The sequence below is a fragment of the Poeciliopsis prolifica genome, unplaced genomic scaffold, assembly GCF_027474105.1.
Source record: "Poeciliopsis prolifica strain line A6 unplaced genomic scaffold, Auburn_PproV2 SCAFFOLD014, whole genome shotgun sequence".
NCBI classification, from domain to species: domain Eukaryota; kingdom Metazoa; phylum Chordata; class Actinopteri; order Cyprinodontiformes; family Poeciliidae; genus Poeciliopsis; species Poeciliopsis prolifica.
The window spans coordinates 10,048,416-10,060,901 of record NW_026562389.1 but is presented as its reverse complement, the minus strand read 5'-3'; the positions used below and the strand labels follow the sequence as shown (position 1 = coordinate 10,060,901).

The 12,486-nt window shown below is 38.5% G+C and overlaps 1 protein-coding gene across 1 annotated transcript in view; it reads right to left on the bottom strand.

Moving 5' to 3' along the window:
* Window positions 1–12,486, bottom strand: part of LOC129365795 (uncharacterized) — a 74,636-nt gene that overhangs the window by 37,307 nt on the left and 24,843 nt on the right. Inside the window, exons 4-8 of the mRNA XM_055039272.1 lie at window positions 7,091–7,140; window positions 6,920–6,995; window positions 4,302–4,376; window positions 1,837–2,056; window positions 1,071–1,298 (exon numbers count right to left, since the gene is read on the bottom strand). Coding sequence (XP_054895247.1) covers window positions 1,071–1,298; window positions 1,837–2,056; window positions 4,302–4,376; window positions 6,920–6,995; window positions 7,091–7,140 — 649 coding nt within the window. The remainder of the gene's footprint in view (window positions 1–1,070; window positions 1,299–1,836; window positions 2,057–4,301; window positions 4,377–6,919; window positions 6,996–7,090; window positions 7,141–12,486) is intronic.

Below are 12,486 nucleotides of genomic sequence, written 5' to 3'. Positions count from 1 at the left end.
TAATTTCTGTAGAGGAGTCTGTTTGGGTGTGGAGTCAGAAGGAGATGTGATGTGTTTCAGTGACGCAAACTTCTTTCATAATTTCAGCTTTGAGTTGGAGACTTGGTTTGAGTGAGGACCAAAATGGCAACATTTGTTAGATTTTCAGCTGCTATGTTTTGTTTTTACTCTTGCACTGTGTCAAACGAAACAAGCTCTTTGAAAAACCTGTTCTTCTCCTCGCCTGTGGGGGCGCTGCACCAAGAACCACTGCCTTTGAAGAAGAGACTGAGCACAACTTGGTGGTAATCGGATAAAACGTGACATGACCATTCTGACTGCTGATGCTTTGGATTTACATTAACAAAGGTTTACATAATCAGTAAGATTATTATAATAGGTTAAAGATTCATAACAAATAATAACAGCAGATTTTTTGACTAATTTACCATTAAAACCACTTTGAGGATGAAGATTATTTATCAACAAATAAATAACAAACCACAAAATGCTATTTTTAAAAAGAGTCTCAGTAAAGAAAGCAAATCCCACTTTGGGAACAAAAGAAAAAGCCTTTGGCTGACTTCACACAGAGATATGAGTGCTATCCACACCCAGAGGTTCAGAAAGACATCATCTTGATGCCACACGCCCTGCGAGGATCTGTACTGCCAGAGCATGAAGAAAACCAAAAACAGACATTTTTCTTTCCACACTAAGTAAAATATTTTTTTTACTTTCCTAAAAACGATCTCTGAAAAAGAAAGCCCCTTTTAACACCATTTTAAACAAAAGTTTCTGCGAAAAAGACTTTCTTAGATCCTCTTTTCGCTGTTGCAGGAAGATGCACTACGGTCTTTAAGCAACGTAAGGAAGTAGAATCTGCTGAGTCACCAGTTGCTATGGTGATGAAGGAATAAGTACAATGGAGCAATAAAACAAAAGTCCCTATTTTTTCCACCCAATGAAGTCTGATCACTCTCAGTAAACATTAGACATAAATGTTGAAAACGTATCGGTATTCTTCCTAATTTGCATCCCTGTTTTAAAAAAACTAAAGTCAGCTTTTTCTCAGGCGCTTAGAGGCATACCTGTGATGGTGATATTGGCAGACCATTTGGAGGTGCCGTCCAGCACACTCTGCTTGATGCTCTTCATGTGCTGAGCATGAATCATCTTAGAAATGACAAACACTTTCCGGATCTCCTCGAAGATCTCAGGCTTGTTTCTCTCGCGGATCTTCATGCGGTCCTTCATAGCCATGATGATGTGCTGCGTCCGATCTTCCGCCCCCGTCTTCGAACTTTTCTCTGCTGCTCCTAAAGACGCAGAAACCAGTTACATCAACATGTCCTCGCACTTTACTATCACTGTTATTATGAGCCATATTTTCTGATAAGTTGCTTTAAAGTGTGTGGAAGCCACAGTGTTTTGCTGTGTCAGCACAGGGTATGTTACTTGGCAAATTAAATTTAGATTTTACTTATTTTTCCATAATTAACAAAAAACTGACCATCTCTAAATCAAGTTTAAATGTTCTACAAAATATATATATTCATTTTTTAAATCTTCAAATAGGTAATACTGTCACATTGACTTTCAGTTTTAACCAAACGGCATTATTGAATCTTCATCAGCGCAGACAAAGCATTGGCATAATGTCACATGAGATTAATTATTGGGTTGATTGCCACAGGAATTGTTACAGTACATAAAAAAGTAATGTCTTCCCACACTATTAAAATGTGTGGCAAATATTCAAGAGTAGAATGTGGTTTAAAATATTTAGTTTTATTCAAAATAATTGATTTAATGAGACCTTGAAACATTTCCATATCTTTTAGTAGCTGAACTTACTTTGCAGGCAGTCAGCGTTCAGCAGCTCTTGGCATTTCTCATGAACTTTGACCCCACACTCTGCACAGCGCATACCCTGCCGAGCGATGCCCCACAGCAGACCCTCGCACTCATAGCAGTAGGTAGGCGTGGTGGCGGTCCACACCTCGAAATTGTGCGGCGTGGTGCAGGAGATGGGGTAGATCAGAGCCTGCAGAGTCTTTTTGTAAACATGGTTTTTCTGTTGAAGCAGGAGGAAAAAAACTTTGTTGAAAAAACACAATATCCCAATTACGGCATTTTCGTAAAAATAAAAAACGTAATTAAAATCACACGTAAAAACGTTTGTTTAAATCATTTTAAAAATGCAGTGTCATCATTCTCCTACTGCTTCCTGTCTTCATGGTTTGCCCCAGTGGCAACTTTCAGAAGCTGATCATGTGATTTGTTTGATGAAAAAATTGTTTCCATTACAGTTTTGCAGAATAAACCAAAGAACCACTTCATACTAGTGCAAAAATGTCTTATTATTTAAAAACAAGTTTTTTAAAAATTGTCAAATGTCTAGTTTATGTGAAATGGAGGAAAAATGTTACATGGTTAAGAATTAAAAACCTCAAACATGCAATTCTTCAGAAAACTCTTAACCAAACTCATCAAATCCCCCAAAATATGGTAAAATTTGGGGTCATAACATAAAAATCTTTGGAAAATCTTGCATTCTGCTGTAGAATATTGTGTAAATTCCTTGAGGAAATCTTAAGGAACCACGACTTCAGTCCAATTAGCAGGACGACTGCTTTAACCATGGAACAAATGTGGTTGAAATCATTATTTTCTCCTGTTATCTTCATAAAAAGCAAACAGCTGTCATTCCTCTGCATCAAACTGGCATCAAATGAAGAGGAAGAACAGTGATGTGCACCACTAAAAACCTCAAAAGGTGAAAGGTCAGCTGCAGAGCGGAAGGTTCAATGATCTGAGAGCTTCAGTCTCCCACTGAGAAGTGTGCTAATGGGAGCAGAGAATGCTGAGCACCGGCAGCAGGTGGCTGTTGGCGCCTCTACACACAGCGAGACAAAGACTTCTGGACAAAGGCATCGTAGAAAGAAAAACAGCAGAGAAGACGCTTCTGTTCCCGAAAAATATGTAGGACAACATCTTTCTGCTGACAGTTTTGAATTAGAAAATAATTTGTCCTGTGAAGAAAAGGTGAAGATCCACCGTGAGTTGTGAATAGTGTGAATCATTAAAATCCCTGATAGTGTTTGGACGCTTCTTATCTCAGAGAACCGTTTTTCTTTTCTCCCTGACTCCCAACAGAAACCTGCTGAATCAAGAGCAGAAAAATCAACAGAAATCTCTTCCAGTCCCGGAGAAATCTGATAATTATTTCAGGTTTCCCAGCAGTGTTTGCATAAAAATGTTATGTAATTATAAAGCTTTTAGTTGTCACATTATTTCCACAAAATCATTCTTAGATAAGATTTTAGTTTGATCTTTTCAGATTGAACTATTTTAGGACCGCCTGTCACTTTAAATCCAATAAACTGCTGCTGGCCACGACCCCAGCTCAACGTTTACATTCGCATGTGAAAATGGCTGCAAACAGACATGCACTAACACAACCGTACATGTTTGAAAAGCAGAAGTGGAGCCTCCCACACAACCAATAAGAATGCAGTAAATGGTTTGTTGATGGTATGTTAACAACAAAATACTGACCAAATGTGTCAGAGTTCCTCTTGGGTTGCTAAATAACAGGCTGAACCTGTTTCATGCCTCTGGTAAGGTACAGGCGATGGGAACATTTATTGCATCTGAGATTATTTAGTAAATTTATTTACAGCTTCCCTTTTCAAATACTTTTTTTGGGGGGAAAAAACACTTGAAGGAAGCATAAAACCTGTATTGTGAAATTCAGAAAGTTATTTTACACTAAGAGAGTTAAACTCTGGGGTTTTTTCCCCATATTTTGTTCTTCTCAGTGGATTTTCCTATCTTTGCTCACTATGAACAGGATTAACTAGTTACAGAAAATGAATATTTGAAACTAAGGTTATCAAAGTAAAAATAAGTCTATATTTACCACAAAAAAGGACAAGGGGCATAAAAAGATGCTCTTTTTATCTAATTTTTATTTCCAGTATCCCCAATTTCATCTTCAGAACCTTGCAGCTCTTCTCCACTAGATTTTTTTCTCCTACATGCCATAGAGTAACCTACTTTGTGCACCTGAATTATTAATGTTTCTCCCAATGTAAAATGTAATCATCATTATAAATTGACAAATTGCAGCGCTGTCAGCACAAAGCAAACCATAAGAATTATGGAGGCACACTTTGGATCCATAACGCTGACTCAGCAAAAGTGAATTCTCACAATCATTTCCAACAAATGATGAACAGAAGTGGAATCGAAATGACAAACTGAGTAGAAACTAATCACAAAGTATTTAGATGAGCTAAATAAGATAAACTACTCACAAGCTCTTCATCTTTTAGGGAGGTCCGAGTGGCCAGAGCGTAGTTGAGTCTGGCCTTCCTGGACTGAATCATGGACTGGAAACAAAGAAAAGTGAGAAATCAGAAATTTACAGCGACACACAGTTAAGATTAAAGTATTTGAAGAAATTCTTGTTTTGATTATTGATTCTTTTAAGTTTGAAGGTGAAATTGCAAAAACATACAACAGACAATTTTCTTTTTGTCTTCCAGTTTTCTTTTAACAAACAAACATTTCGGAGTTTATTCAAGTTCTTCAAAATCTAAGACTTTTTAAGACTTGTTTGGAAAAAAATAAAAATTAAGATCTACATCATGACAAAGACATACAAAAAAAATTCAGAGGATCAAAAATTCCTGGGGTCTTTTCTCACATAATCAAAATGGCGTATGGCACTCAAGCTAGCTAGCAATGTAGCCATATGCTAGCTGCTAAATATTTATTTGTCATTAGAAAGTCACTAATAAACTAGGTAGTTAGCAAACTGTCAACTAGGTAGTTAGGTAGATACCATGCAAGTATTAGCATCTTTCTAAGACTCGTGATAAACATATTTAAGCCCAAGTTACATTTTCTGTATTGAATTTAAGACATATTAAGGCCTTAATTTTAGATAAATGAATGTAGGAATTTCTAGGGATGTGTGGACACCTTGCATTTTCTTCCCTGAGATGTTTGACACAGTTCTCAAGGTTTTCCCCACAATTTGAAAATAGGACTAATCAAGTAAAAAATTCAAATGAGATTGCAAACTTTAAATTTAATTGGTGGAAACAAAAATATAACAGGAATCGTACTACTGAGGTTAATATTCGTAAACCTTTTGATTTGCAGTGAGTTTGGAGTTGATCTTGGGAACTTTTCTTTATAAATCTTTAAGCAACATGAAAGCTCAAAAGCAGTTTTTGATGCTGCAACGACTCTTTGATGCTGTGTCACACCTGTGAAACACCTCAGACATTTTAAACCCAACAGCACAAGCTGTCGGAAACCATTAAACAAACTGCCTCATGGGTTTGTAATGAATTTCTTCTACTGGAATAAACATATCACAGGATAATGAAGCAGAATTAATAGGTAGTAGAGACTGGAGTTGAGGTAAAATGTGCCATTTTCTAGTTTTAACAGTTGTGTAAACAGCATGGAAATAACCTTATTTTACTGCTGTAACAATCAAAAACAGAAAAAATGCTAAGTCTAACTTTTAAATTCAAATGCATTGTTTTCTAATTAATTTAAGACATTTTAAGGCCTAAATTTTACATACAACCCTACAGTATGAGCACCTTCTTTTACCGTTTTTCTACAATTTTCAGAAAGCAAAATATGTAATAGTATTGGGTATTGTGCTACTGATGTTAATTAAAACATTTACATCTAAACTTGAAATCAAGCAGAGGACCTTTTGCTGTTCTTTGTTATCAGTCCAGTTAAGTTTGTGAACACAACACAAAAAAAACCCTACAGCTGATTTTATTTTGTGTTTGCTTATGGGTGTGCATGCTGATCCAAAATCCGATTTCACCACTAGCAGACTGAATTTCGAACAAAACCCATCAAACCTGCAGACTAAAGCAAATACAATCTCACTTGTCTTTTACTCACCATGGCCTGAGCAGCGACAATCACAGGGAGGGAAGGTGAGCAAAGAGAGGAAGAAAAGAGAGTTTTGTTATACGCTTTAACCTTTACAATTGTTTCATTCACTTTTTTATTTCTATCACAAAATATCAGCCTGAATATTCTTTCTTTATCTGTATGAAAAAAGAAAAACAAAAAACCTCCACAAACACTAATTTATAGTGAGCAGAGGTAGTACTTCCATGTCTAATAAATCCTGACGCCAGCACTTTGGGGTTAATGTGAAAGTGGTTTCTTTATTCATTTTTCCTGTCTTCTCTAATAGGATCAATCACTTGGATGCATTATTTTAAGTATGTAAATGTTAAAAAATGATACTGACTTAGCATAGCATTCATTCTGCAAAGCCTGTAATTGTGCTATATGGCTCCCTAATAAGAGCAACCTGCTACATATCAGACGCTGTTGTCATCCACTTACGTTTAGTGTCCAATGTCACTAAAAAGTGTTTTATGAAATTAAACATCGAATTCATGCATGAATGGAGGTATATTTTGCAGATATTTATACAGATGGTGCTATGAAGCCTTCTTCTTAATTAAGTATTTTGCACCACTGGGTGAGGGTATAAAACACCCAACAGGAATCATTGTTTCATTGTGGTAAAATGAGTACTTAATTGGTGTTAAAATAAAAATATAAAAAGGTTCTTGTTTTATTTTAATACAGGAACTGCTTGGTTAATGTAAGAGAATGATTTTCTGGTCCTTTTCAAGTATCAAAACTATTTACACCACCCCGCCCCCGCAGTGCCATTGCAGGATGAATGGATGAAAAACCACAACAATTACAGAAAAGTGTTTCACTCTAAAGATGGTTTGTAGTTTGTTTTGTTGCAACCTAAAGTGTGACATAAACTTCAGTGGAGTTTGAAAACAAAATATGTGCATAGGTTTATGTCTGGTTGAACGATTTGTGCCCAGCTGATTCTCTTCTTCGTTTTTTGGGGGGGACTCACCAGTTCACTAACAAGAGGGATAGGCCTCTTCTTGCGGAGCTCTGGCATGCTGTCAATGCCAAATGGTGGGTTGGGCCTTCAATGAATAAATAAATAACAGAAAAAATACATAAAAACAAACTAAACTTTGTACCGTTTAGTCAAGCAAACACACATAAAAGCTTTACAGACCCTGGCTTGGCCCACGGCTGCTTGCTGGGGTCACCGTCTTGCGTTTGGCTCTGAAATAGAAGGTCATAGATCACGCATTAATTAAGTTAAAAGCAAAAGTTTGATTCAAGGAGAATGGAGCATGCAAATGCAAAAGTGTAAGACAAAAAAGAAAGTGAATAGCAAATAACTAGAGGGAAATGTTGAGACTAAAGTGTGTTGGTTGAGTTTCAGTTCTGCATGCCAAACACCTTTCTATCGTCATTGTTTATTGATTTGTGAATATTTATATTTAGGGAGATGATAAAAATAAGATTTCTGTAGAGTGTCCTGTTATGGACAACATTGTGTCCATCAACACTGCTTTTAAAAATCAAGTAGGTATAATTATGGGTCTACCAGGATCAGTATAAACATAGACACAGCAGAAAATGAACCACAGAACAAGAAGATAATTTTAAGACGGTTGGTTTTAAGGTGACCTGATCTCCATCTTGACTTCCATCTGTAAAAGAGCGAGACAGAAACACACAGAAAAGACAAAAACAGTCAATGACCGGCTTGATTCATTGTGTAAAAACAACAGCGTTACAGTTTAAAAGCGGCACCAACGCTGAGTTTTTCGACAGATGGGGTCTGAGGTCATAAATGTTTCATTAACATGCATAATTCATCATTAAAATTACTCCCTTTTTTTTCACGATCCCCGGTCTTTAATGTCCGACTTGCTTTCCAAGGAGATAATTAATGTTTTCTAATTCTGCAAATGGATCCTGCTGACGCCTTGGAGAGGAGCAAGGGAGTCCTGAGTGGCAGCTGATGCATTACTCACAAGTGGGTAGAAATTATCAGTCCAGAATAGACCAATGGTACAATAAAATACCCCAGGGAACTTTAGATAAAAAGCACTAACTGCCAATCTCTAAATGGGTACCAGTCTCTTTATCTCTGAAAATCATACAAACAGAAATGATCAAAGAACTGGTGTCAAAAAAGGTCAATCAATCACCTATCAGAGCCGCAGACAGATAGCAGTAGATATACATGTATAGCACTGTTCAAAAAGTTTTAAACTGACCCTACTTTCTTTGTTTTTGACCTCCTAATAGAAAAAGTTTCTGGTAATCTTTTAAAGTGGTTTTGATCGATAGACTGCCAACTTCAGTCCATTCCAGACCCTTTTTAGACATTTCTCTTTATTGTTAAAGCCAATTAACCCTGACCTGAGAGGCATGCAGGCTTTAAAATGCTTCTATAGATAAACCTATTTTGTAAGAATAGTTTCATCTGTCCTTCACTTGGACAAGATTCTGTTGTGATCGGGCGCAAAAAAAATGAAGATGAAATGTGAACAGGCAATCTAAAAACTTTTAAAGGTCAAACAAAACCACAAATAACATTGCTCAAGGGTTGTACACCCCTGCTGAGATACCGAGATGCTAAAGACCACAGAAAGTGGTGGAGCAATTATACACTTACCTAGTTTCGCTGGTTCAGAAAAGTTACAATAAAGAGAGTAATAAATACAGCTCGGTTTTTAGCAATCACAAAGACAGAATAATCAGAGGTTAAAACAATGGCTACCTTGTTCCATTTCTTCCTGGGAGAAGGTGGACATGGTCAAACTGACAAGGTTGCGTCTGGTCCCCCTCTTCTCCTGGAGAATCTGCTGAAAACTCCTCAGACACTTCAACTTGCGTTCATCAATCTGGGTAATTTCTGTTAACTCTGCAGCGTCTCCCTCTGGTTTGACCTCAGAGTCTCCAGAAATGTCAGCTGCAGGCTGCTGCGGTTCCTCCAGTGCTGCAGGTTCATCAGCCTGGCCTGACACTGGCAAGGATTCTGCAGTGATGTTCTGGGAAAGCTGATCCTTATTACTACCATGTGCTGGACCTTTTGAAATCTTCTCATCTAAGATGTCTCCAGGTAGGTCTGCAAGGCCTTTGACTAAAGAATCAGGGTCAACAGATGGTTCTTCAAAGCTTGGTGGGATCTTGTTCCAATAAGGAGAACTTTGGCAAGTCTTCAAGGGCTCCAATGCAAGGTTTTCGCTGGTTTTCAAATCTACAGGCTCCACTGAAAAATTATGAGACTTTTGACTAGTACTATTTTTGGGCAGATCACCCAAAGCATGAGCAGAAGTAATATCTTCATGGAATTGGTAAGAAGTTTGTTCTAAATATTCCTCCAAGGATCTTTTTAAAGGCAACTCATCAGAAGGCATTGATAGTTCAAAGTGTCCAGAATTTACCTCAACAGGTCCTTCAAGTTTGCGAAGTGCACCCCGCAAAGCAGACCTGAAATCAAGCACAGCTCGCCCAAAGCGTTTGACGGTCGAGCCTCCAGCTGGGACATCTGCAGTACCGGGATCAGAGAGTCTGTTTTCCCAGCTTCGACTACTGTAAGGTCTTATAACACTGTCTCCAGAGGCCCCTGACAGTCCCTCTGTCCAGGTCATAGCAGAAGTCTCTTCATAGCTTAAATAGGCTTCGGTTTCTTTGTTTGTTGTGAAGGTCAGATCATTTGCTTGATCAAACTCGAATTCCTCTGCTTCACCATCATGCACCTCAATCGAATGGTAACCTGAACTTTGAGGGTAAGACAAATCAGTAGAATATTCATACCCAACAGATGAGCTTCCAATGGTGTTAGCAGCTGGATTGTGACTCCTGGACTGACTTTGAGGCCGTCTCAACCGTGACTGCCGTTCCTTTCTGCTTGAAGTGCTGGCAGGTGAGTTGTAATGCTTTCCAGAGCTAACAAAGAGAGGATCTGAGCTTCCTGTGGATGACTGTAGAGAGGAGCCATATCCTCCTGCTCCTCTGTAAAGACCCCAGTGTCCAGCTCCTTCACAGTAGTGAGAACTCTTTCTGGCATCATCCTCTACAGCCCTATCCCTGAGGTAAGCGCTATCTCTATGCCACTTAGATTCCCTAGTAACACTGTGTGGGGGTATCGTGTTAGCCCATTCTCTCTCTTCTCTTTGCTCCTTTCTTTCAATACTAGATAACTGCCCTGGTAAATCATACTCAGACTTTGAACTATGGCCAGAAGACAAAGAGCTAGTGCTTAGAAAATCTTGGCAATTCCCATGATCAAGTAAGCTTAAGCTAAGATTTCTTGTTGTTGCACCTTCTGGTATATCTGAACTATGATCAGAAGTGTCGTCAGCGTCCTCCAGTTCCTGATGATCAGCTGTTGAAACAATTTGGGACACCTTAGGACCGTCTAGCCTTGTTGGCAGTCGGACCCCATGTGTACTGTGGTGGTTATAACCTGGCTGAAAACAGTCCAGATCTGACTTTGCGACCGGGCTTCCTAAGCTACCATAAGCACTGACTGGCCTTCTACGTGTGGCTGATCCATCTTTGCTTCCTGACCATGTATTTGTACCGCCTTTGTTGCTAGAACGAATGCCTTCTATTTCTAATAAAACAGCATCTACACATGAGGATACCTCCTCAACTGAGCCCCGCACTGAGCTCAGGTAATCCCTGAGGTCTGAGATTTCCTCTTGGATCTTGTTGATGCCCCTCAGCTCCTTCAGAATATGGTCAATGATGGCACTTGATGTCTCTTCTTTATCTTCATCATCTTCCAGAAGTGTATTTGGTAAAGATCTGTTGAAGTTGTAGTCCAAACAGTCACCAGCAGAATATGGTCTTTTGGGCCGAATGCGAGGGGAAGTAAATTCTCTTGTTCCTGATGCAAATTTTGTCCCATTCATGTCTGAGCTGACTGGACTGTAAAGTGGGATTGGCTGGAAATCCTCTGGAGGTTCCCGGAGTCCACTCTCGAAGGATATCCGTTTTTGACTTCCTTGGGATCTGGAGCTTTTATGTTGTAAAGTGCATGGTATTCTTATGCAACCCTCTCTGTTCAGCTCCACTTCTCCCACACAAGGTGGCCCTGATACCACCGCATGTCGTTTAATGATTGAAGCTTTTGGGGGGGAGGCTTCAGCCCTCGGTGTAACTTTCGGATACATGCTTTGGAGCTCTTTTCGACTGTCAGGTGCCTCCACCTCTTCTTCTTCCTGTTCAGTGCCTGGATAATAGAGCTGGGATTCAGGGACATGGTGGTCTGCAGACCCTTGCAAAAGACGATGAATTTTGCCACGGATAACTAGTGCTACTTTGGGATTTGGAGCTCTCTTTTTTGGTGGGTGAGTTTTGGTTTTTGCCCCACCTTTAGGAGAAACTCCTGCTCCATGTTGTCCATTGAAGCGATTTCTAGAGAACATTTTCTCATGAAAGCAAATTATATTCACCTAGTCTCCCACATTGTTGGTGGGAGGTGTAGTCAAAGTTCTTGCAGTACCATAGTTCAATATTAAAATGTTTCCAAGTAGCTAAAAAACAAATGTCACCAGTCCATAGCTATAGAGAAAAGAGAAAGAATAAAATAAAATATTATCCAGGTCACTTTATTACTTTGACAACAACTGAGGTTTAAATTGCATGCTTGAAGAAAGTCGGCCATTCTTGAAGTTATCAAGTAAACAAATTCCAACAAAGATGTAATTTGTCAAGCTTAAAAGTTTAAGAAGCGTTCTAGGTACTGAAAAAATACAGATATTTTGCTGCTTTTACTTGGGCATATATTCTTGTGTGTTCTATTTACAACACATTTCCCATCTTTGCCATGAAAACAAAAAACTACTTTCTAAAATATTGATGCAGGTTCTACGGTCACATGAGCAATTGGCTCTACCCTTCTTTTGCTTCAATGCTTGAGTTCTTATTACATACAGTTTTATGAGTTGTTGTGGTCTCAGCTCTCTAAGCGTAAATGTTTGCAAAACCATCCAGAGAGAAAATCAAGTGAAGGTTGGAAAGACAATAGATGATCCTTAATTTTTAACTCATGTCCAAGACTGAATAAGCCTTGAGGATGAGAGATAAAATGCCCAGTTACTTTTCATCTAAGCACTTAGGATTGTACTGTAAATGTTAAATAACATTACAACATGTAAAGGTCAGGCTATAAACAATCTCCAGGTTGAATCGACCTCTTAAGAGCTCTCCGACCACAACAGAGCAGATGGGCCATGATTAATTAAACCTAAAAGCAAAATTCATCGGATGAACATTGAAGGCACTCGTCTTTATGTTCAATGGGGGAAAAAATTGTTTTGGTTGGGCATGTTCCTGTATCCTCAGATGTAACAAAAAAACTATTGCTGCTCAATTAAAATTGCAAACATTCTTGGATGAACAATGAATTGTAAAATGAAGAATGTAAAACTGCTCCTGGATATCTGGACATAATTACATTTCCAGAACATGTATTGCCAAGTGTTTATCCTCAGGTTTCTACACAGATATTCAGCCACAGACACATAAACGATCACACCTTAAAGTTAAAACACCGATTCATTCTCATGCAAAACTAAAACAGAAACTATAGATTTACCT